Genomic DNA, 13204 nt, shown 5'->3' with positions numbered 1-13204 from the left:
ATACAGTCTATCTCCATAAATAGGTCACATACAGTATTCATAAGATTATCAGATTGCAGCTCCATGTCCACCTCATCCCCTTCATCAAATGTACCTAATTAATAACTTCTGTATAATTTATATTTCTCATTAACCTTAACTACTTTATTAATCTTTTTTCTCTTTCCTCTAAAATCTAGAGGACAAAGTTTCTTCTTTCTCTTCTCAAGAATTTTCAGTGCCGAACACTGATAAATGCCCTTTTGTTTGTGTTATCTCAGTATAGTTGTTTTTAACTCTAATTCTCTGTTCTTGAGGAATCTCTCAGTTTCCTCTCTAGAGTCAATTAAAGATCTCCTCAGAAGTACTAGGGCACAGGTTAGTTAGCATTAGTGTTCCATGGATAAAGGCCGTATTTCATATGTTAGTGTACAGCAATGGTCCATTTCTGTCAGCAGTTCCAGTCCCATAAACATGCATCATAAAATAGAAAAATAATCTGTGCAGATTAAGTAAAATATCTTTTTTTCTTTTCTTTTTTTAATTATTATTATTGCAGGTAGAGAATGCAAGGAAGCATTACAATATACAGATTTCTCGATTAACAGAAGAACTTTCTGCTCTTCAAATGGTACGTTCTGGACTGTGTAGAAAATAACTTTTATTGGTCAAATTTTTTTGAATACCTTTTTGTTAAATTGACACATGTTCATTTGTATTTATCTATTATCGTACACTCCATTTATAAGAATCAGCTGCATATAGTGATCAGAACCACCAAACTAAAATACACCATTTGTAAAAATCAACCATTTTTAAGAATCAAATCATTTAGGATAGATGTGATTCTTATAAAAGGTGTGCACTGTAATGGATATGTAAACTTAAACATACAAGAAAAAATCTGTTTTAGACTTTCAGTAGGGCTGGTTGAAATTTAGACAATATCAATTGTCAGCAATTTTGTGAATGTGGATTCTCTGTTTTAGTCAATTCTCTGTTCAAAATTAAAACTTTTGGACAAAGGGAATTAATTAAAATTATGGGTCAACTATAGTTGTTCAAGTCATTGTTCATATCGATTCCAATTAGATGTGTGCACGCCACGTGCGTAGTCGTCAGAAATTTTTTTCCTCTAGTAGCAGCCCTCGGGTCAGCTGTGGAGCCCCCAGGAGTGGCGCCTTCATGGTGCTCAATATATGATCCTGCCGACCTGGCACCTCCTCAGTTCCTTCTTACCACTAGTGACAGTCGTTGGAACTGAGACATTTCCCTAGCTCTTTCTTTTCTCTCTGTTTCTTATACCTTTTTAATTAGTTTTTATTTTAGTAGTAGTTCATAGCGGTTGGGCTGGGGGGTTTACCCTCTATCCTGACTACTTTTTCTTGGGAGGGCTTTCATGCCCAAGTCCTGCTCCAAGCCCATGCCAGTGGGCAACCCCCATGATGCTTGTCTGAAGTGTCTGGGGGAGGCTTACCAAGCCAATAGGTGCAGGATTTGCAAAGGGTTTTGCCCCAGAACCAAAAAGGAGCAAGACTTTTGCCTTAAGCAGCTCCTTATGGAGGCAGCACTTAGACCTCAGCCGCTGTCAGTGTGGCAGGACCCAGCACTGAGTTCTTCAGTGTGTAGCTCCCTGGCAGCAGTGGTGGAAGCAGTGCTGCAGTCAGACTCTAGCAGAGACCCACAGCACTGCCTTTTCCCGGCACCGCTCCCACTCCCCAGCATAGAAGCGGCACAAGAAGCAAGGGAGGAGTGGCTCTCAGTCCCAGAGGCCGCCCCCTCTGGAGCCAGCCAATGGGGCGTGTCCTCGTGAGGAGCGCCTAGTGCTGAAACTTGGGGAGACGGCACTGTTGACTTCAGCCCTGCAAGGGGGACTGTCGAGTCTGGTGCCATTGGACTTCCGGGCCCACATCATTGAGGAGGTGGAGCTGCCATCCACACTGGACACCTTTGTGGTCGCAAGGGACCTCATCATCATGACCGCTCCAAGGTCACCTACGATTCAAGACAAGCTTCTCGTACCACCCTGTGGGTGTACCACGAGGCCCAGGGTGCCCAGTCTAAAGGCTCCCAATCGGCCACCTCTGAACTGAGGGTGCCAGAGGCCTCAGCCTGTCGCCCCACCCCTGCGGATGCTGAGGAGACATCGTGCCCCCACTTCCCCCTCGGACCAACTGCAACTCCGGTTTCTGAGTCTGGTGCTGCCAGCGAAGCAGGTCATCAGGCTCCTGAAGAGCAGGAGAGGTGGGAGGACCCTGTTCCCCCATTGGCCTTTTGGGCCTTCTCCCCAGACAAGGCTTTTGCAGGCACTTCCATCTCCAGACCGCCTCCTATAGACAGCCGCGCCCACCAGGACCTCCTGCGCAGGGTGGCACACAACATGGGTCTGCAGGCAAAGGAAGTGGAGGAGTCAGAGGACCCAGTGGTCGACATTTTGGCCTCTGAAGGTCCTTCGAGGATGAGACTGCTCCTCATCAAAACTATACAGGCCAATGTCAAGACTATCTGGCAAACTCCGGCCTCCATCCCTCCCACAGCCAAGGGCATTGAGAGGAAGTACTTCATGCCCTCAGAGGGGTAGGAATACCTCTTTACACACCCACAGTCCTGTTAATTGGTGGTTGCGGCAGTAAATGAGAAAGAGGCAAGGGCAGCAAGCCCCAGTGCCCAAGTCCAAGGAGGCCAAGCTCCTGGACTTGTTCGGGCATAAAGTGTACTCCACGGAGGGGCTTCAGCTCAGGATTGCCAACTAGCACAAGGAGCTTGTGCCACCTGAGTCCAGGGAGGAGTTTGGAGCCATAGTAGAGGACGGCAAGGCGGCGGCACGGACCTCTTTACAGGCCTCATTGGGCACTGCGGACTTGGCAGCATGCACCTTGTCCTCGGGTATTGCCATGAGGCGCATCTCATGGTTGCAATCCTCAGGCTTACCGCCCAAGATTCAGCAGACAATGCAGGACCTGCCTTTTGATGGGGCGGGCCTATTCACAGAGCAGACTGACTCTCAGCTGCATAGTCTAAAAGACTCAAGGGCTACTATGAAATCCTTGGGTATACACACCCCGGCAACCCAAAAGAAGCATTTCAAGCCCCAACACCCCAGCAGCTCTCCTACCCTCCTTGGCCAAGGCAGGACTTTTACAGAAGAAGGGGAAGGAACAGCGGAAGGAAGCCTTCCAGCCCTCCTTCCAGACTAGGCCAGGGCCCAACCAAACCATCGTCGGGTTCCAAGCAGGCCTTTTGAAGGGACGCCTGAGGACAGCTTACCAGTCTCATTCCTGGATCCTTCCCCACCCTTTTTGAATAGTTTGTCCCACTTCTACCATGCCTGGACCCAAATAACCTCAGACCACTGGGTCCTCCACATGGTGGAAGTGGGATACTCTCTCCAGTTCTGCTCCTACCCTCCGCCCCCATCCCTCTTCAGGGACCCCTCTCATGAGCAACTCCTTAACCAGGAGGTGCAGGTGCTCCTCACCATGGGAGCGGTGAAGTAGGTTCCTCAGGAGCTAAGGGACAAAGGATTCTGCTCCTGATACTTCCTAATCCCCAAGGCCAAAGTGGGTCTCAGGCCCATCCTAGATCTGTGTGGGCTCAACAAATTCGTGGTAAAGTTGAAGTTCTGCATGATCTCCCTAGGCACTATTATCCTTACCATTTGGCCTCTCAGTAGCCCCTCCGAGTGTTCACCAAGTGCATGTCGGTTGTGGCTGCTTTCCTCCGTCGCCAGCAGGTGCAGGAATTACCCCTACCTCGACGACTGGCTGCTCAGGGGCTTCCCCAGGGCACAGGTGCGGTCCCAAATCTGTTTGGTTAGGTGCACGTTCGAGCGGCTGGGTTTCCTCCTTAACTTGGGGAAGTTGACCCTGGAACCAACCCAGAGAATAGAATTCATTGGGGCAGTGTTAGACTCAGTCCAGGTGCGGGCCCTTCTACCGGAGTCCCGAACCATCAAGGACATAATTCAAAGCCTCCAGAAATTCCCAACCTCAACAGCAAGGGGGTGCCTGAGTCTCCTCGGTCACATGGCTTCTTGCACTTATGTGATGTGGCGTGCCAGGCTGTGGCTCAGGCCATTGCAGGCATGGCTCGCCTTGGCCTATTACCGGGGGCGCATCAGCTTGAATTCAGTGGTCACGGTGCCAGAGCTGGTCCTCACGTCCCTCCCCTGGTGGCTCAACCCCAAAGCGGTGTGCGGAGGTGTCCCCTTCCACAGCCCTCAACCTTCCTTGTCCCTGGTTATGGACGTGTTGACTCTGGGATGGGGGGCCTCCAGACACAGGGCCTGTGCTCGCGGGATGAGCTCTCCCTACATATCAACATCAAGATGCTGAGAGGGGTTCGCCTCGCTTGCCAGGCCTTCTAGACCCAACTGCAAGGCCAGTGCACAGTGATTCTAATGGACAACACCACCACCATGTTTTACATCAGCAAGCAAGGGGGAGTCCGTTCCTCTCCCACAGCTGAAGGGCCCCCCATCATAGGGGAGTTTTGCATAGCCCACTCCATTCACCTGGAAGCATCCTTTCTACCAGGAGTTCAGAACACGCTGGAAGACCACCTCAACAGGTCCTTCTGCACACACGAGTGGTCCATCCGTCCAGATGTCATACACCTCAATTTCCAAAGGTGGGGGTTTCCCCAGGTCGACCTGTTTGCCACCCGACACAACAGGAAGTGTCCAACGTTCTGCTCTTTCCAGGATCACAGCCCAGACTCCCTCATGGATGCATTTCTGCTATTCTGGAGAGGTCGCCTGCTCTATGCCTTCCCCGCCTTCTCTCTCATGCACAAGGTCCTGCTCAAGCTCTGCAAGGAGGGGGCAAAGGTAATTCTGATAGCTCCAGCGTGGGCTCAACAGCACTGGTACACCACGCTGCTGGAGCTGTTGGTGGATAAACTGGTCACGTTACCGCTCCTCCCCAACTTACTCAGGACCACGGTTACCTCTGTCACCCCAATCTACAGTCCCTCCACTTCACGGCTTGGAAGCTTCATGGCTGAACCCCATGGAACTTCTGTGCTCAGAACATGTAAGGGAGGTCCTCCTCGGCAGCAGGAAGCCCTCTACTAGAGCCACGTATCTGGCAAAGTGGAAAAGATTCTCATGTTGGTGTGACCAATGTTGCACAGCCCCTCTCCAGGTACCGGTACCCCCCATCTTAGAGTACCTCCTACACCTGAAACATCAAGGCCTGGTGGTGTCCTCCATAAGGGTACACCTCGCTACTATCTCGGCCTTCCACCCATGTGCGTCTGATGGATTGGTCTTCGCCAACCCTATGGTTGGTCGCTTCCTCGAAGGTTTGGACCATCTATATCCTCAGATCCGGCAACCCGTCCCTGTGTGGGACCTTAACCTAGTCCTTTCCAGGCTCACGGGGCCCTCATTCGAACCACTCGCAACTTGCTTCCTCCTGTATCTGTCTTGGAAGGTAGCTTTCCTGGTCTCCATTACGTCTGCGAGAAGGGTATCTGAGCTAACGGGCTTCACCTCTGGCCCACCTAACATGGTTTTCCACAAGGATAAGATGCAACTCAGGCAACACCTGGCCTTTCTCCCCAAGGTGGTGTCGCATTTCCACATCAGCCAGGACATTTTCCTTCCTGTCTTTTACTCTAAGCCTCGTGCCAGTACCCAAAAGCAGTGATTACACTCCCTTGATGTTCAAAGAACACTAGCTTTCTACATCGAGCGCACTGAGCCGTTCAGAAAATTGAACCAGCTGTTCATAGTGGTGGCAGACCGGATGAAAAGCCTCCCAGTCTCATCTCAAAGAATATCCTCCTGGATCACGTTGTGCATCCACACGTGCTATGAACTGGCCAGGGTACCAAGCCTGGCTTTTTCGGCACACTCCACGAGGGCACAGGCCTCATCATCAGCGTTCCTGGCCCAGGTCCCAATCCAAGAAATCTGCAGAGCAGCAGCTTGGTCCTCAGTACATACTTTCACTCTCACCACGCCATCGTCCGGCACGCCAGAGAGGACGCAGCTTTTGGTAGAGCAGTGCTGCAATTCTTAACTCCTTTCCTTTCCTTAACTCTGACCCCGTCGCCTAAGTAAGGCTTGGAAGTCACCTCATTGGAATTGATATGAGCAATCACTTGAAGAAGAAAAAACAGTTACTCACCTCTTGGAATTGTTCTTCGAGATGTGTTGCTCATATCCATTCCAAACCCACCCATCTTCCCCTCTGTCGGAGTAGTCTGCAAGAAGGAACTGAGGAGATGCCGGGTTGCCAGGGTCATATATTGAGCACCATGAAAGCACGACTCTAGGGGGCTCCACAGCCAATCCAATGGGTGCTGCTAGGGGAAAAACTTTCCAATGACTGTGCACGCGGCATGCACACACCTAATTGGAATAGATATGAGCAACACATCTCGAAGAACAACCATTACAAGAGGTAAGTAACCGTTTTTTTTCTCCTACTCTTGTGTTCTGCATTAGATGAACTGAATGGAAGGTATTTGTAACTAGCTATCCTTTAAAGATAAATAAATTCAATCATTACTTGTACCCCTTTTCTTTCTCTCCTCATATATACCTGCTGTATATACAATAATGAATGGAGTATCTGTCAAGAAAGATTTCAGAAATACTCACTATATCTCTCTTATCCCATAAGAATGTGGCTTGAGTTTAAATTGGCTTCAGCCCTAACGGATCCTCCCTAACTATTACTTATTTACATGCCAGTAAATTACTCTGTTGTAGAAGACACAGGTATTGGATAATTACTTCTCCAGAGAGTTTGCAGCCTAAATATACATACTGTAATCCTGGTCCATGGGTAACTGTACAAATGAAACACACATCCTGTAATCAAATAGAGGAAGTTGAATGATTTAACAGATTTGAGAGAGGTGTTTTCCATGTACTCTTAATTTTTTTATGTTCTGATTGTCTGCATCACACATTCTCACCAAGAAAGTTTAGAGCAGCATGAGTAATAAAAGAAAATACTAGAAGTGATAGCATTTCCATTTCTTGCCAGGTAAATAAATAGTGGGCTAGATTCTGTACTATACCTCTCTGGAAGTGCAATAGAGAAGGCACAACTCAGGTGAAGGGAGGCAAAATTGACTTTATGCCACCATTGCATCTCCATAATTCTGGGCTCCTCCAGGGACTGCCGCGGACTCCAAGGGTAAGTTAGAGCAGCCCTAGTGGCTGCTCCAATTTATGGCAGCCCTATGTGACTGGCACAGAGTGGTGTAGGAAGGCAGTGTGGGACTGCTATGTCATCCTTTCCTGACAGCTGCCCTGGAGGTATCTTCTGGGGAGCTGTTGCAGCCCCTTTATGCTGTTGGGGTAGCATAAAGGAGCCATCCACAGCAAGGGCTAGCCTCTAACTCAGTGAGTTACAGGGTACACCAACATGTATGATACTTCATAGACTAAGACTTACCACCTAGAATAATGCTTTGCAGTTATCGGACATTTCCCCATGAGAAGTAGCTCTCCACAGTCCTTCATTTTTCCAGACTTTGAGGCAGCCTGCAAAGTCTTTCAAGTTACTCTAAATGTTGAGAACCAAGGTGCAATTTTGTATAGGCAATACTCCTGCACCTACTTCCTTCAAAGCATGGATTGCTCTGAAAATTGACTATGTACTGTTGCATCTTCTTAATCAACAGATCTGTACTAGATATGTTCAATCATATTAGCTCACTTTAGTATATATCTTTTGCAAAACAGCTGCTTAGACATGGGTTAATTTAGCAAAATAGTGATTCAAATATATGTGTAGAGCCATACGTAGGCTGTTTAAATACAAATTCGAAACCCTTTTTTTTAAATCTTTCTTCCTTTGGGTGATCCATCTCTAGGATCTGTGTTTTTGCTATCACTGATGATTATACTAATGATATAATAATCTTAGCTTTATTCTTGTTCTGAAATTTTATTACATTTAACTTTTGAAATCATAAATAAAATGAGGATTTTTGGATAAAGGGGGAGGCTGAAGAACATAATTAAAATGCAAGGATCCTTTCACAGACATAGCACGTCACCTCAATGAACAAATATAGAATGCATAGATCTTCTATACAAACAGCTGAGATAATGAAGTTTATGTCAAGTAAAAAGCTGCATTTCTTAAAGTACATTGTTGAGGAATATGAACAGCATTAATGATGGATTCAATTATCAAGTAACATTTTTTCTTTCAATTTTTCTCCTATGTTCAGCAAAAACACTCTCATTTTGAGGAAAAGCATGCTGAAACTAAGTTTAAAAAAAAATCTCATTTTGGTAGTTACCTGTGCTACAGTAACAGGTATCAGTCACACAGCTATTTGAACATATTGTGTATTTTAGCTGAAGGGCATAGTGACAGTTATAGTAAATATTGCAAAGATGTTTACATTATAAATGGCCTTTTTTAATTGCATAACCTTTCATCTTTTGGACTGAAACTTCTTAGGTTTGATTTCTTCCTGAACATTAAATAGTTTTTTGGGAGCTTTTTCTTTTTGGCTTTTTAGCAAAAATGATATGGCCATTTTCAAATAGAGTGGGAAAAATAGACACAATTTTTGCCATTATAAAAAGTCTTTGCAACCCTTTTGGACAGCTCTAGTGCCTCATTGATTTTGGTTAGAAACTTGAAATACTGCACACAGGTAGTCACTTGATAAGACACTTACCTTTTGGTGGTTATGTGGAAATCTATTGACTTCAGTAAGGATTGCCTCATTCAGTACACAAAAGCATGTACCAAGTGTAGCAGAGCTCTTCAGGCACACCTGCTTTCTTCAGTGAGAGATGTACACGCTCTAAGAACATAAGAACGGTCATACTGTGGGACCAAAGGTCCATCAAACCCAGTATCCTGTCCCCTGACAGTGGCCAAGGCAGGTGCACCAAAGGGAATGAACAGACAGGTTATCATCAAGTGATCCATGCCCTGTCATCCAATCCCAGCTTCTGGCAAACAGAGGCTAGGGACACCATTCCTGCCTATCCTGGCTAATAGCCATTGATGGACCTATCTTCCATGAATCTATCTAGCTCCCTTTTGAACTGTTATAGTATTGGCCTTCACAATACCCTCTGGCAAGGAGTTCCAGAGATTGACAGTGCATTGCATGAAAAAATACTTTCTTGTGTTTGTTTTAAACCTATGTTTGTGTTTTCTTGTGTTTGTTTTAAACCTGCTACCTATTTGGGGGCCCCTTGTTCCTGTATTATGAGAAGGAGTGAATAACACTTCCTTATTTACTCTCTATACCACTTATGATTTATAGACCTCGATCATATCCCCCCTTTGTCTCCTCTTTTCTAAGCTGAAAAGTTCTAGTCTTATTAATCTCTCCTCATACGGAAGCCGTTCTATACCCTAATCATTTTTGTTGCCCTTTTCTGAACCTTTTCCAGTTCCAGTATATCTTTTTTGAGATGGGGTGACCACGTCTGCATGCAGTATTCTAGGTGTGGGTGTACCATGGATTTATATAGAGGCAATATGATATTTTCTGTCTTATTATCTATCCCTTTCTTGATGATTCCCAACATTCTGTTCACTTTTTTCACTGCTGCTGCATATTGAGTGGATGTTTTCAGAGAGCTATCCACAATGACTCAAGATCTTTCTTGAGTGGTGTCATAAATATAAAGGGAAGAGTAACCACGTTTCTGTATACAGAACTATAAAATCCTTCCTGGCCAGAGGCAAAACCCTTTCACCTGTAAAGGGTTAAGAAGCTAAGATAACCTCGCTGGCACCTGACCAAAATGACCAATTAGGAGACAAGATACTTGCAAAGCTGGAGGGGGGAGGAACAAAGGGTCTGTCTGTGTGTGTGATGCTTTTGCCGTGAACAGATCAGGAATGCTCTTCAGAACTCCTGTAAAAAGTTAGTAAGCAATCTAGCTAGAAATGCATTAGATTTCCTTTTGTTTAATGGCTGGTAAAATAGCTGTGCTGAATGGAATGTATATTCCTGTTTTTGTGTCTTTTTGTAACTTAAGGTTTTGCCTAGAGGGATTCTCTATGTTTTGAATCTGATTACCCTGCAAGGTATTTACCATCCTGATTTTACAGAGGTGATTCTTTTACTTTTTCTTTAATTAAAATTCTTCTTTTAAGAACCTGATTGCTTTTTCCTTGTTCTTAAGATCCAAGGGTTTGGGTCTGTGTTCACCTACGCAAATTGGTGAGGGTTTTTATCAAGCCTTCCCCAGGAAAGGGGGTGTAGGGCTTGGGGGGATTTTGGGGGGAAAGATGCTTCCAAGTGGGCTCTTTCCCTGTTCTTTGTTTAACACGCTTGGTGATGGCAGCATAGGGTTCAAAGACAAGGCAAAGTTTGTACCTTGAGGAAGTTTTCAACCTAAGCTGGGAAGAATAAGCTTAGGTGGTCTTTCATGCAGGTCCCCACATCTGTACCCTAGAGTTCAGAGTGGGGAAGGAACCTTGACAAGTGGTAACAGCTAATTTAGACCCCATCATTGTATATGTATAGTTAGGATTTTGTTTTCCAATGTGTATTACTTTGCATTTATCAACAGTAAATTTCATCTGCCATTTTGTTGCCCAGTCACCAAGTTTTGTGAGATCCTCTTGTAGCTCTTCGCAGTCTGCCTGGGACTTAACTATCTTGAATAGTTTTGTATCCTCTGCAAATTTTGCCACCTCACTGTTTACCCCTTTTTTTCAGATTGTTTATGAATATGTTAAATAGGACTGGGCCCAGTACAGATCCCTGGGGGACACCACTGTTTACTTCTCTCCATTCTGAAAACTGACCATTTATTCCTACCCTTTGTTTCCTATCTCTTAACCAGTTACCAATCCATGAGAGAACCTTCCCTCTTATCCCATGACTGCTTATGTTGCTTAAGAGCCTTTGGTGAGGGACCTTGTCAAAGGCTTTCAGAAAATCTAAGTACACTATATCCACTGGATCTCCTTTGTCTGCATGCATGTTGACCTCCTCAAAGAATTCTAGTAGACTGGTGAGGCATGATTTCCCTTTACAAAAACCATGTTGACTATTTCCCAACAAATTATGTTAATCTATGTGTGACAATTTTGTTCGTTATGATCGTTTCAATTTGCCCTGTACTGAAGTGGGGCTCACTGGCCTGTAGTTGCCAGGGTCACCTCTGGAGCCCTTTTTAAAAATTTGGCATCACATTAGCTATCCTCCAGTCATTTGGTACAGAAGCTGATTTAAATGATAGGTTACAGATGACAGTTAGTAGTCCTGCAATTTCACATTTGAGTTCCTTCAAAACTCTTGGGTGAATACCATCAGGCCCTGGAGACTTATTGCTGTTTAGTTTATCAATTTGTTCCAAAACCTCCTTCAATGACACCTCAATTTGGGACAGTTCCTCAGATCTGTCACCCAAAAAGGATGGCTTGGGTTTGGGAATCTCCCTCACGTCCTCAACAGTGAAGACCAATGCAGAGAATTCATTTAGTTTCTCCACAATGGCCTTATTGTCTTTGAGTGCTGCTTTAGCATCTTGATCATCCAGTGGCCCCACTACTTGTTTAGCAGGCTTTCTGCTTCTGATGTATTAAAAAAAAAATTTGCTATTACTTTTGGAGTCTTTGGCTAGCTGTTCTTAAATTCTTTTTTGGTCTTTCTAATTATATTTTTATACTTCATTTGCCAGAGTTTATGCTCTTTTCTATTTTCTTCATTAGGATTTATCTTCCACTTTTTAAAGGATGCCTTTTTGCCTCTCACTGCTTCTTTTACTTGTTTAACCACGATGGCAGTTTTTTTGGTTCTCTTATTATGTTTTTTTAAATTGGGGAATACATTTAAGTTGAACCTCTATTATGGTGTCTTTAAAAAGTTTCCACGCAGCTTGCAGGGATTTTACTTTTGGTACTGTACGTTTTAATTTCTGTTTCACGTACCTCCTCATTTTTGTGTAGTTCCCCTTTCTGAAATTAAATGCGACAGTGTTGGGCTGCTGTGGAGTTTTCCCCGCCACAGGGATGTTAAATTTAATTATATTATGGTCACTATTACCAAGCGGTCAAGTTATATTCACCTCTTGGACCAGATCCTGTGCTTCACTTAGCACTAAATCAAGAATTGCCTCTCCTCTTGTGGGTTCCAGGACTAGCTGCTCCAAGAAGCAGTCATTTAAGGTGTCAGGAAACTTTGTCTCAGGATCCCTTCCTAAGGTGATATGTACCCAGTCAATATGGGGTAGTTGAAATCCCCCATCATTATTATTATTATTGAGTTTTTTATTTTAATAGCCTCTCTAATCTCCCTGAGCATTTCAGAGTCACTAACACCATCCTGATCAGGTGGTCTGTTATATAGCCCTACTGCTATATTCTTATTTTTCAAGTATGGAATTACTATCCAGAGAGATTCTGTAGTACAATTTAGTTCACTTAAGATTTTTACTTCATTTGATTCTATGCTTTCTTTCACATACAGTGCCACTCCCCCACCAGCACGACCTGTTCTGTCCTCCTGATATATTTTGTGTCCTGGAATTACTGTGTCCTATTGATTAGCCTCGTTCCACCAGGTTTCTGTGATGCCTATTATATCAATATCCTCATTTAATACTAGGCACTCTAGTTCACCCATCTTCTTATTTAGACATATAAGCATGTTAAAAACTTGTCATTTTTTGGCTGTCCCCTATTGCATGATATAACTGAATGGGACTTTTTTTTTCATTTGACTGTTTCTAATCAGATCCTCCCTGTATTTTATCATTTTCCATCCTCTCCTCCTTATTAGGATATAGGGAATCTCCATTTATAGATCCTCCCCTAAGGAATGTCTGAATCACATGTTCCTCCACACCTGTTGGCTTCCCCCCCAGCCCTTAGTTTAAAAACTGTTCTACGACCTTTTTAATTTTAAGCGCCAGCAATCTGGTTCCATTTTGGTTTAGGGTGGAGCCCATCCTTCCTGTATAGGCTCCCTCTCTCCCACAAGCTTCCCCAATCTAAACCCCTCCTCCGTACACTATTGTCTCATCCATGCATTGAGACCCTGCAGTTCTGCCTGTCTAACTGGCCCTGCGCGTGGAACTGGAAGCATTTCAGAGAATGCGACCATGGAGGTCCTGGACTTCAATCTCTTACCTAACAGCCTAAATTTGGCCTCCAGGACCTCTCTCCTACCCTTCCCCACTCAGATCATGGTCCACAAGCAGGTCTGCATTAAAGAAATTCCACTTCACTTTTCTTGCCTTATTGAGTGCTTATTTTGCACAAAACACAGC

General features: G+C 44.8%; 1 protein-coding gene across 4 annotated transcripts in view; it reads left to right on the top strand.

Moving 5' to 3' along the window:
- Positions 1–13204, top strand: part of SCLT1 (sodium channel and clathrin linker 1) — a 137010-nt gene that overhangs the window by 56166 nt on the left and 67640 nt on the right. For 3 of the 4 annotated variants that reach the window (XM_073341115.1, XM_073341118.1, XM_073341117.1), the window contains 2 exons: positions 539–610; positions 9962–10036. In XM_073341115.1, the coding sequence (XP_073197216.1) occupies positions 539–610; positions 9962–10036 (147 nt within the window). The remainder of the gene's footprint in view (positions 1–538; positions 611–9961; positions 10037–13204) is intronic. The other variant, XM_073341116.1, reaches the window with a different exon arrangement.

Source organism: Lepidochelys kempii, chromosome 4, assembly GCF_965140265.1.
Source record: "Lepidochelys kempii isolate rLepKem1 chromosome 4, rLepKem1.hap2, whole genome shotgun sequence".
Taxonomy (NCBI): domain Eukaryota; kingdom Metazoa; phylum Chordata; order Testudines; family Cheloniidae; genus Lepidochelys; species Lepidochelys kempii.
The sequence above is the reverse complement of the archived record's forward strand: the minus strand, read 5'-3'. Positions and strand labels throughout refer to the sequence as shown.